Below are 11,606 nucleotides of genomic sequence, written 5' to 3' on the forward strand. Positions count from 1 at the left end.
CACTCAATGTTTCTAACGTGTGGGCAACGCACATGAAATCAATTACCACATCTTCCAAGAACGCTTCCTCCTCTTCAAATGCACTAGAACATACTTTATATTAGACAGAATCAAAGAGACCATTCTTGGATATTCAGGTAAACGCAGAACAAAAAGCCGGATCTAATTCGTCCACCGGGGGGTTTGCTGACAGGCATTCTTGTTTACACCGTTTCCTATAAACAAACCCCTTTGTGTGATTCCTATAGCTGACAATTTTTAAGGGTGTTTTCTCTTTAAATTTTGAGGGACTTAAGTAGGTGCCAATGCATAGTTCGTGAGGATATTGACAACAGTCAGATAGTACTTTAATCCTTTGCTAGGCCGATTGCATTGAAAATAAATAAGGAATTGTAAACGCTCAATTAATGGGACAAGGTAACTGTCACATTGTAAAATAACTAATCAATCAAATATCTGCGATACACGTTTCATTTTAAGCTGTATCTTAATAATTATCAATAGCAACAGATTATCGATGGGGGATTACGTCCTCTTAATCCCCTAGAGAATGACTTTCCGCAACTTAAATTCAGTTTCACCATATTCGATCTCGTAAAATGTTTTACGAGAGAAGGAAAAAAAAGGCTCTTTAAAAGAAATTTAAGAGGGTTTTAGAGTAGTTTTATCTGAAACCATTTTAACGATGCCATCGGCGATAAAAAAAAAAAACGTGGAACTAAATCTTAAAGTGGGAGATATAAAGCGCAATTTTCGGATTTTCAAATGAAGAAAAGCGCAGATTTGGAAAATGTGCCTTAAAGTTAGGATTAGTGAAGAAATGTAAAATAATTCTTGACAAAAGGGCGAAGTCCCGAGTCATCAGTGTGTCAAGAAACTGCATAACGCTAATAAGATCAACTCAAACTGTTCGCGCATGTAGTCCGGGGTATTCTAAAATTCACGTGACAAAAAACGTAGACTTAACTGAAGTTTTGAATCTGGAACCGAGTCCGTCCCTGTGCAGATAAACCAATAACAATGGTAGTTCCCACAGTGCACGTTCTGATTAAATATTAATGGTCCCGGTTCTAAAAAACGACCAATGAATTATGATACGTGTTCTGTGATGAAGTCTTGACAAAACAGTTGAGAAATGGCCGATTTTACGGGGCAGCCACTCAGTGAATATCTCCTCTGTTTGACGAGATTTCATCGCTCCACTCGATCGCATAAATCAAACCCAAAAATCTCGTTAATACACAACAGAATAACGAAGTCATTCTTCGCAGGCCTAATCCTCCTATGGCAATTTAACTTTAGAAGTTATCCAATTGGCTAGAAAGTTCAGTACCGACCGAAAAAAACCCATTTGGCCATCCTTTGTCCGGCCAGAATGGCATCTAATGTGTGTTCGACATTCTTGAAAAAGACGGTCGGCACCTTTTGCCCTATTCACTTTAAGGCGATATATTTGAAAATGTGTACACAGTTATGTTTGTTCGTTTGGAGGCTGCCTAGGTACTATTGTAGTACCACCGGCCCACCCCTGGGACGACGTTACACAAACGGTTCGGCTGCGTTTGTTGTCAAAACAGTGTGAAGTATAGTTTTCTTCCGGCGGTTTAGACCATTTTTGTATCTTTAGAGCCCTTGATTCTTTGTCTATTGTTATACAAAGCAAAAGCAGTACTTTATAGCAGAAAAAAATTCTTCAACGAGACTCTTATTTGCTTTCCAGCGTTGCAAGGAAAAACTGAACATCTTGGCCATTTCTGTAATGAACCAGTGGCCGGGAACCAAACTGGTGGTCACTGAAGGCTGGGAAGAAGAGGAGGGACACGCCCACGATTCCCTTCATTACGAAGGGAGAGCCGTGGACATCATGTTGTCAGATAGGAATAAATCCAAACTGGGCATGCTAGCAAGATTGGCAGTCGAAGCCGGGTTCGATTGGGTGTTTTTCGAGAGACAGACGCACATACATTGCTCAGTTAAATCAGGTAAATTAACTTTGAATCAATTATTGAAGACGAGTCGCCATAATTCGTTCACCTTTCTGTCAAGAAACGTGCAATTTAGTTTGAAAACTACTTCTACATTTTAATTAACAATCTTAAACTGGTACCCAACGATGGCGAAACATCGGAGAAAATCGCATTAAAGAGATTAATTTAAAAGATAGCCTGAGAATCGAAAAAACATAATATTATATAAAAGGATATCGAACGGATCTAGTGTGATTCGGCCACATAATGGCGGGTCTTTTGATGTTCACTGGGGTCGGTACGTCACCAGTTTTAAAGAATAAATATTTTCCTTAAAAGGGCCGCATTTTGCATCAAACCGGAAAAGTCGATACCGAGGAAAAATCGAAGGTGAAACTTGTGAATTTGTTTCCAAAATCAAAAATTGATTGACGCGGCATAATTTCGAATAGATTTGCACGTCTCCTTAATTTTTTTATAACTTATATGAGTGAAATCAATAATATTCAATAGTATATTTCCTTCGCCATCCTCTCAAGAAACTACAAAAAATTAACAATTTATTAATTTGCGTCGTCAATCATTACTTAATGACCAGCCATTACCTCTAAACCAGACTATCAACAAATAGAAGCGTAAATATCTCCCGATAACATCTCTAATCATCTCAATACGGGAACTGTGAAGCAAATCTTTCTACGTAAATATAAAGACCTTCATTCATATTATATTTGTAGACCAATTTATTCAATTATTTAACGCCGCAATGGGCAAAGTTTGAGTTCGTTTAATCTCCAATCAATGAACAAGCTTAATTTTGCATGTGTGTGTATAAAATAGTCGAAATTCCGCTGGATTCAACGTTCTCAAAGGCTCGTAAAAGCCGACATGGGGCGGCCATTCTGTGGCTTCGCCTTGACAAGAAAGAGCAGATAAAAGGGACTAGTAAAGTTAATTTGGAGCTATTAAACTAGCACAAATGTCACAACAGATACCATCTCGAAATGTATCGCTTTACAAGTGACCGTCACCACACGGTGTTCTTTTGGGTTTGGTCAAACTACCACACAAACATTTCAGTACTTTTCAAGGACGTTCTTAACAAAATAAATATTTTTTCAGCCACTTTCCCAATAATTACAATGACAAGTAAAATTTACGCTAAAAACTTTTACATTTGTCCATGGGGTAAAGTCTCAAAGGATGGGAAATGGTGCAAGTTTTCCCTAGCCATTGTGGGTCCTTCTGGGCGTCCAAAATAACAAATGACCAGCTCGTTGGTATTTGACGACGATAATGCCGCCGGTCTGGGTGAAATTTCTTAAATTAAATACCCGCGATAACGATATATACCGCAGCTTTAGGTGTTCGCTGTAACGCCCTTTAGTATTCCTCGAAGGGTCAAAACAAGAGTACTGATGGGGACCGCGAACTAACACACATTTTCAAGCGGCATTTTTAAATGCAAATGTTAATGATCGTTTAGGCAACATTGTCCTGAACGCAAGGACATCGCGATATTCCGACAATAAATCATAAGAGTTGTTTCGTCGCCAGTTTGTTGAGCTGTGTGTAATAATCCGTTTATTCAAATCTCTAACTGCCTTTTAATCCCATAAACACAGTTCAATAGGGAACAAATACCTGAAGTAAGAATTAGCAAAATCCATTGGTCCGCAAATAAAGGAGTATTGGTTGAGGTGGCCCTTTCGCTTCCTTGAATCACTCGTTTACCTTCTTTTGGTCTCATCAAAATGATGAAACCTCCGGATTATCTCTGTGAAACGGGTACGTCGTAAGCTGAAGCTTAGAAAGGCAAAGTTAATTGAAAAAGCACCCTCTGTTTTGACTTTGTTATTGTAACCGTTTTAATCCAATCTTCTTTATTCCAGAATCCTCCCATTCGGCTAAGTATGGTGGTTGCTTCACCGAAGACAGCACCATTTTTACCTCCACAGGGATCCATCGAAAACTCTCTGACCTACGAATAGGGGAAAAAATCCTCGCCTATGACCCCTCAAAGCAAACTCTAGTTTTTAGTGAAGTGATACTGTTCCTAGACTACGACCCCTCGGAAAAACGCCAGTTCCTCAACATTGAACTGAAGTCCGGGAAGATCCTCACAGTGACCCCGAACCATTTGGTAACGCTAAGGGACAGTCGGACAGTTTACGCCGGCAGTTTGAAAATTGGTGATAAGTTGCTAGTTAGTGGTGATAAAGACTCTTTAAGCGAGGACAGTGTAGAATATATTTCCGCAGTCGTGCGGAATGGTGTATACGCACCTTTAACCAAAGTGGGTACTGTCGTGGTAAACCAAGTGGTGGCATCGTGTTACGCAACAGTAGACAGTCAAGATTTGGCCCATTGGGCCTTTATGCCTTTGCGGCTGGCCTGGAATGTCAAGATGGGCATGCAAAGGCTTTGGTTGTTAGTTCGAAATCCTTTAAACGGATGGAGTATGGAGATTAACGAGGTTAGCAGACAATCGCCCTCTGAGGGTACTCACTGGTATGCCAAGGTGCTTTATTCCACAGCTAGCTACGTAATCCCCGACCGTTTGAACAAGTACTAAGTCGATAATTGCATCTAAATAAAATTGCTAGTTACCTACAATAATATTATATCGGTTTAATTGTCAACTTTTTAGTGTGCCGCCAACTTTAACTGTAATACGTAAAGGTAAAGTTGCGGTTAGCACTGAAACAGTTGGGCCCTTTTGTAAATAATACAGAATCATCATCGTTAGCACCTACTGGTGACTAAAGCATTTGACAATGTTGTTTTAAGTAATACATCTTGTACTTATTTATTATGATTCTCTTTAGTGTATATAATTTGTACTTTATTTTAAAATGAATTTTTAGTAGTAATTTATTCCGAAATTTGAAAAGTATCCACCAAATGGTTTGTTTTTTATGATTGTACATAATCGTATTTTACTTAGATGACCAGCTTTTACTAAGGTCTAGTACATAGTGCAAAAATGTATATAATCTTTAATAATTTTTATCCCTATACATACAAGTTATAATTGTTCCTTAATATGCATTGAAATGCTAAAAGCGACATGAAAACATTTCTCGAAACGGAATATGAAATATGGCTACATAAAAAGCTTCGTTTGTTTTTTTTTTTTAATTCTGTATGCATTTAATGTGTCTAGTGTATATTTTTGTGTAAACTTTGTCCAAATGTTTGTACATTTATTATTTATACTATGTAATATGTTTTATAGTTATTTTTATTTATCCGCAAAAGTTTTACATACAGCATAAAATAAAGTAAAGTAAAATATCCATTTGTTTTTGGCTCACAATCATTGCTCGTTTTATATAGGATTATAGGGGGCATTGAGACGATTAATTTGAACGGTTTTTAAAAGAAATTGACACCCGGAAAGCCGAGATACAGGTGCGAACAATTTAAACAATGGCAAAGAAATAAAAGGGGGAAGAAAAGTAATCCTCCCCTTTGGAAATTTTCGTGCAAATGAGCAAAAAAATGTTAAAATGTTAATTTCTGAACAATCTCCAACAACCGACTGAAAGAGCGACTTCCTTTTTAATTTCTAAATTTGTTTCTGATAACCTTTAGGACACTTGGATACGATTTTTTGGCGTTTTTGAGTAACCAGGCAATGACTATTTGATCATTTTTTAACGACCATAATCAGTATATTAAACTAAACGTAATTTTTTTCAATTCCTAAATAACTTGATGGAATTTGCAAACTTCTGAGTAACTCTAAACGATTACAAGGCAATTTTTTATTTTTAAACAACCCAGAATAACTTGCTGAAATGCATTACTTACACATTTCTCAGTAATCAAATCTAACAAGATTAATTTTTGGATATTCTTGAGAGGAAATTATAAATGAGGTCAATTATTTTAATTATTATAAAGTGAGTTATTTTCTATAGTGTGTATCCCGAATATCAAATTCTTTTTATAAGGATCAAAAGTTTGAGAAATTGTAAGTATAGTATTTGTTACGATTTGTAAAAATCATTATTTACAAAGTCTACATTGCTCCAAACAGCAATGTTAGTTCCCTCTATGAACGAATAGTCGAAACAAATACAAAACAAACACGTTGCTCCAGATGCCTATAACAGAACTATTCCTATTCTTGTCTACTGTATAACAGTAAATAAGAACATCAGGTAAAAGACATCATTCTGACAGGAGACGTTTTCGTGAATGCCTCACGTCATTGTCAGATGTTTGCTTGATGTTAAATTTAATATATTTTTGGCGCATTTTAGCTTCAACAATTCCTTCTTGTCCCAAAAGACTTTAAATTATTAGTTTTTTTCATCTGCATTCACCATGGCTACTTTCGAGGATAAGTGTACCCAATATTTCGGGACTACAAACTTCTATGAAGTGCTGGGTGTAAGTCAGGAGTCGAGTGAAAAAGAGAGTAGGTATAAATGTTTATTTTCCAGTTTATATAAAAATACAATAAATCATTAACTCAATTCAAATAAATTCTACATATTCAGTTAACTAAAAATATTCCAGTAAAGAAAGCTTATCATAAATTGTCTCTGTTGGTCCATCCTGATCGTGTGGATGAACAGCATAAAGCCGTCGCCACTGAAAAGTTCAAAGTACTTGGGCGAATCCATTCGGTGCTTCAAGACAAAGACAAAAGGAAAATCTACGATGATTGCGGTGAATTTGATAATGAAGCCGATTCCACATTCAACTGGGCTGAGTATTGGTTGTCCATGTTTAAAAAAATTGAAATATCTGATATAAAGAGGTATGAGGAAGAATATGTAGGTTCGGAGACTGAGAGAAGAGACATTAAGAGGGCCTATGAGAGCGGGAAAGGTGTGCTTTAAAATTTAGTTGAAATAACATAGTTTATGCATCTTTTTTAAACAGGCAATATGAATGTTTTGTTGGAAATGGTGCCCTTTAGCAGATATGATAACGAAGATCGGCTTATTGCAATTTTGAGAGAAATGGTTGATAATGGCGAAGTTCCAGAGTATGATGGGTTTTTCAATGAGAGCAAAGCAAAGAGAAAGAGACGTCATAATAAGTGGGCAAGAGAGCAGAAGGAAGTGGAAAATCTTGACAGTAAGTGTATAGAGGGGTTTGTCTAAAATTGTAATTGATGAAATATTAGTGTCACAATTGGAGAAAGAAATGGAAGCTGCTCATAAAAGGAGGGCTGAGGAGTTTGGCAGTTTTTTGTATAATTTGGAGAAGAAATATGCTCCCAAAAAGAGCAGAAAATCTCTGACAGGTGGAACTGAGAAGAAAGAGAAAGCATGCAAAAGCAAAAAGTAATAATAATGTGATGTTTCTTTTATTTAAGGTGTAGTTATAAGGCTTAATTTAAACATAGGTTTTTACTTACTTCAGAGGTTGTGAATATTTTCTAGGTACCTTAGAGCAAGAACGTGAAAAGTGTATACTGCTAAATGTGTTTGGTCCCATACTGATATTGTCAATTTTTTGTTGTTTACGTTTTGTTAACTAAACTCAATACAGTGTAACTTTCATTATTTTGTACTTTAATAAAAAGAGATTTTTTTAGTACTTTAGTCTCTATGTTCTTTAGCCTCTATTACCTAGTATTCTCTTACTTTCACACACAATGCAGGACTTACAAACCGAATATAGAGGGTATTGTTAAAGTTGTTGAACAAATAGTGAAAATCCTTGCTATGACCTTGGAAGCAAGTGAACCTGAACTTTAAGATTTTCATCTATTAACGTAGCAATAATACTTATATCAATAAATTACACAATTCTCTCCTAAAAAATATTTTGAAATGGAGTTATTCAATTTTCTTGCACATTTTTTAAATTGTAGAGTTAGATGACAGTTCCAATAATAATATACTGCTGAAGATTCAAAACCATATACGAGTTCATAGATGATTTTGTGATTTCATTGAATTTTTCTTTAAAAGTTCAATAAAATCACAATATCACATAAAGAGACTGAGGTTAAAATTGTACAATTATTAAGTGTTGTAATTTGTTAGCAAGACTATGGAAGCCTAGTGTGCTTGCCTGCAAGACAAACGGATCGTTTTTTTATCCTCGTTTTGAAGCGAAATTCTTGGCAAAAAACTTAATTTTTTAATTACGTATTTGTTCCTTAAGTACGGCTACGTTACATCAATATCACACCTTTTTACACTCTACAAGCATAAATTTCTATGTATTTTATTTAAAAGCTTTTAAATTATACTAGTTCTGAGATTCAATGAGAAACATATAAGGAAAATTTCGAGCACTAAAGTAGCAATTAAGGGATATAGAAGAGTGTTTAAATTTGTTTAGCTTTCTTTATATAACCTCTTAACCATCAGACATTTGTGTCTCACGCAATACAACCCACTCAACAGAAACTTAAGTGATCTTTGCTGGAAGAATGAAGTTGATGTCTTCCCTTTTTGGCTTAGAAGGGGCCAGACGTACTCGATAAAGAAGGAAATTTGGTTGATATATTGGACTTCGATGATGTTACGAGTAATTACACAGAAATACAGTAAAAATTACGGCGAGGATTGCTCGTCACCATAACACGATTTCCCAATACGCTCCTACAAGAGAGCTGCTCGGAGCAGATGGTAGAAAATTAATATAATTTTTTAAAATTTTCTTGGGGAATTGTTGATTTTAGTCACTTGTTAGAACGCCATTCACCAAATTATAAAAAAAACTACTATGCCGGATTGTCAAGAATTTCAGGAAATTTGCTTAATTTATTAAATAATTAATATACATTTAATGGTTTCGTAGTTTTGTCCTATCAATTGTAAAATTCTCGAAATTGACAAAAATAATTAACACCAAGTCTCTACTTAAACAAAGAATTTTAATTCATATTTAAATTTGCAATTAGCGTTTACGTAGAAGTAAGTTTAATGAATATGAAGTAATAAAATTATTCAAATCTGCTTTATAGACATTCCAGTGGTTAATTATTACATAGAAGTTACATGTAGAATGAAATGAAAAAAACCATAGTTAAAATATTTCTCATAGAAAACAAAACTTATTCAATTAATCTATAATGTTATAAGAACCATTCATTCATTATCTGCCCCCAACGTCTTACTAATATCTAAATCACAATCGAAATTAACCTTCCCTAAACGAAAATAAAGCTCTTTAATATTCTCACTATCGTTATCCTCTTGTTCACTATCACTAACAGTTGAAATGTCAATATCACTAGTTTCTATATTCAATAACAGTTCCTCAATTGCTTCTTTACTATCTTTGATACAATCAGAAGCACACGTGAACATAGGACCACTGTCTTTATTCTCAATACTTTCTCCACTATTAAAAGAAATGCGGTGCATTGGATAGTCGCAATAAGGGCAAACAATCGGGTTTAGTTTCTTTTCTATTTTATTGTGAGCCACAGAGTTGCATAACATGCACTTATAAACAGGAGTTAATATGGGCATTAATGTAAAAACACATCGAGAGTCCTTGTGTGGTGGTAAACACATGTAGCCTAAAAGTTTTTCGCCACAAAACAAACATTCCTCTACATCCGGATACTCCAATTCATTTGCTGTAGCCAATATGTGGCTGATTTCTCGTATGAAATTCTCCCCAACTTGACCTTTAGCAAGAACACCGCTCATCACAAGTTCTTTAAGGAAAAACACTTGCAAATGCACACTTCTCATTTCAAACACACTTAACTGCCTCTTTTCCTTAAACAATAACGACAGCCTTTGTAAAATCAGTTTAATGTCCACTAAATAATGAACCAAAATATAGGGTTTTATTTCATAAGTAACCACTCTTACCATAGTGGTGAAAACCGTTTCTGAGATTTTTGCTATCAATCGTATTGTCTTGAGTTCAGTTAGACTGCAAGTATCCAAATCCATGTCAGGATTTAAGCCCAAATAAGGAAATCTTTGATCTTTTAAACAAATTAATCTCAAAGCCTCAAAACAGTCCCAAAAATGCCTCAAAGTCCCAGAACTATTGTCCATTAGTAGTTTTAGAGGGTCTAAATTAGAGTCATGGAAAAGGTGGAAATTTACAAAAGTTTTCCCTTTAAAAGAATTTTTGTGTTTATAGGGACTCAAAAGGAAACCATAAAGTATTTTATTAGCAGAGGTAATATAGCCATGAGTTCTATACCCTGAAAAATTAAACTTTATTGGGACTGATTTTTCTTCAATGTTAATTTTCTTAAAATGCACTGAGACATGTAGTTCTTTAAGTATTCCTGTGAAGGTGAGAACTCTAATTTTATTTTCAATACACTCAACACCTGTGATGTAATAGTTCCCTACATTATGAGCTGTTAAATCGAACACAGTTCCTGTAATATCTATACCATAGAGTAGCAAAAATGATTGTTTAACTGCAATTAAAATTGTATAATCTTTTATAGTTATAATGGTGATTTTATCCACTTTAATGTCTTTTTGTGAATAAAACATTACTTCCTCCTCCACGTGGCACTCACTATTTTCAAGGCCATTCACTTTTAAAACAGAAATTTTCCCATCAATGTCTCCAAGGCACAAAACTCCTGTATAATGACTTATTTTGTGCCAATACATTGAAGAAATATGAGTCAGTTTTGAAGAGTAGCTGCACAAAAATTCGCAGTGTGCTTCAAGGTCTGTAGATTTCATGCTTCTAATCCTCCATATGCTAACATCTCCATTAAAATGCCCCAAGAAAATTACCGTGCAATTAACATAATTGCAAGAAAAGGTGTGTCCCCATGTAAATGTTAAAGGGCTTATGAGCTCTACCCTTTTTCTGAGCTCTCTTACTTTCTGCAAAGGGGGCAACCTATTACTATAAATAAAATCAGGTTGCTTTTTCTCCAAAACACATTTTGTTAGATTCAAAACTAATTTGTACTTGCTTAAGTCACTCTCCCAAATACTCCAAACATAAATATCCAAACTGTACAAACTCGTCAAAAGCCCTAACATGCTAAATGTCGCATCAATCATATTGCCCTGAGACCACTGGGCATGGATAACAGTGGTATTACTTGGAGTGGCACATCTGAGGTTCTGGGACAACTCCACCCGGCCTAGAACCTCATACAACACATCTTTAGGAAGTTCGTGGAAGAACAAGTTAATATCTATGTCTAGATGTTCGCAGAGCGTATACGGGGAAGGTGGTATGAACGATTTCTCACAGGAATATTGGGGAATATTACTATTTAAATTGGGTTTTTGCGTTATAACATAGACTCCCACATCGGAAACTATACAAATACGGTCGTCTCCAGACAGATCACAAGCGAAGTTTGTGGCCAAACGGCCGGTTAGTTTGAAGGAGTCGAGGGGTTTTAGGTTTATGCTCATTTTTTTGTTTTTCTGTCTTGAAATTGTACAATATTTATGAAATAACAAAAACGATAGCATAACCTCAAACAACTATAAGACGCAAGACATTCGAAACACGTCAGTGTTGTGACTTTTATTCTATCACTACACATCTGACTATTTTGAAACGTGACAATGTAGCGAGTAGTGTTATTACTGATGAAGTTATCATTTGGTTTTTGAAATATGGCAATAAATGGATGAAAATTATATCATAGAGAGGAGGAATGCAAGAAAAAAAAGATGCTACGAAATAGTACCTGCATATTGATAT

The 11,606-nt window shown here is 35.3% G+C and overlaps 3 protein-coding genes across 4 annotated transcripts in view; 2 read left to right on the forward strand and 1 right to left on the reverse strand.

Moving 5' to 3' along the window:
- Nucleotides 1–5,266, forward strand: part of hh (hedgehog signaling protein) — a 50,753-nt gene extending 45,487 nt beyond the window's left edge. For both annotated transcript variants that reach the window (XM_066300093.1, XM_066300092.1), the window contains exons 2-3: nucleotides 1,721–1,982; nucleotides 3,860–5,266. In XM_066300093.1, coding sequence (XP_066156190.1) covers nucleotides 1,721–1,982; nucleotides 3,860–4,542 — 945 coding nt within the window. In that variant the 3' untranslated portion in view covers nucleotides 4,543–5,266. The remainder of the gene's footprint in view (nucleotides 1–1,720; nucleotides 1,983–3,859) is intronic.
- Nucleotides 5,267–6,190: 924 nt separating this feature from the next.
- On the forward strand, nucleotides 6,191–7,529 carry LOC136348842 (J domain-containing protein CG6693). The gene is made up of 4 exons (XM_066299996.1): nucleotides 6,191–6,396; nucleotides 6,498–6,812; nucleotides 6,867–7,064; nucleotides 7,114–7,529. Exons 1-4 carry the CDS (start codon nucleotides 6,303–6,305, stop codon nucleotides 7,275–7,277), a joined length of 771 nt encoding a protein of 256 aa, XP_066156093.1. The 5' UTR covers nucleotides 6,191–6,302; the 3' UTR covers nucleotides 7,278–7,529.
- Nucleotides 7,530–8,801: 1,272 nt separating this feature from the next.
- On the reverse strand, nucleotides 8,802–11,396 carry LOC136348837 (uncharacterized). Its single transcript, XM_066299990.1, has one exon. The coding sequence runs from the start codon at nucleotides 11,369–11,371 to the stop codon at nucleotides 9,035–9,037; it is 2,337 nt and encodes a 778-aa protein (XP_066156087.1). The 5' UTR covers nucleotides 11,372–11,396; the 3' UTR covers nucleotides 8,802–9,034.
- Between the last annotated feature and the right edge of the window lie 210 nt (nucleotides 11,397–11,606).

This window comes from Euwallacea fornicatus, chromosome 35, assembly GCF_040115645.1.
Source record: "Euwallacea fornicatus isolate EFF26 chromosome 35, ASM4011564v1, whole genome shotgun sequence".
NCBI lineage: Eukaryota > Metazoa > Arthropoda > Insecta > Coleoptera > Curculionidae > Euwallacea > Euwallacea fornicatus.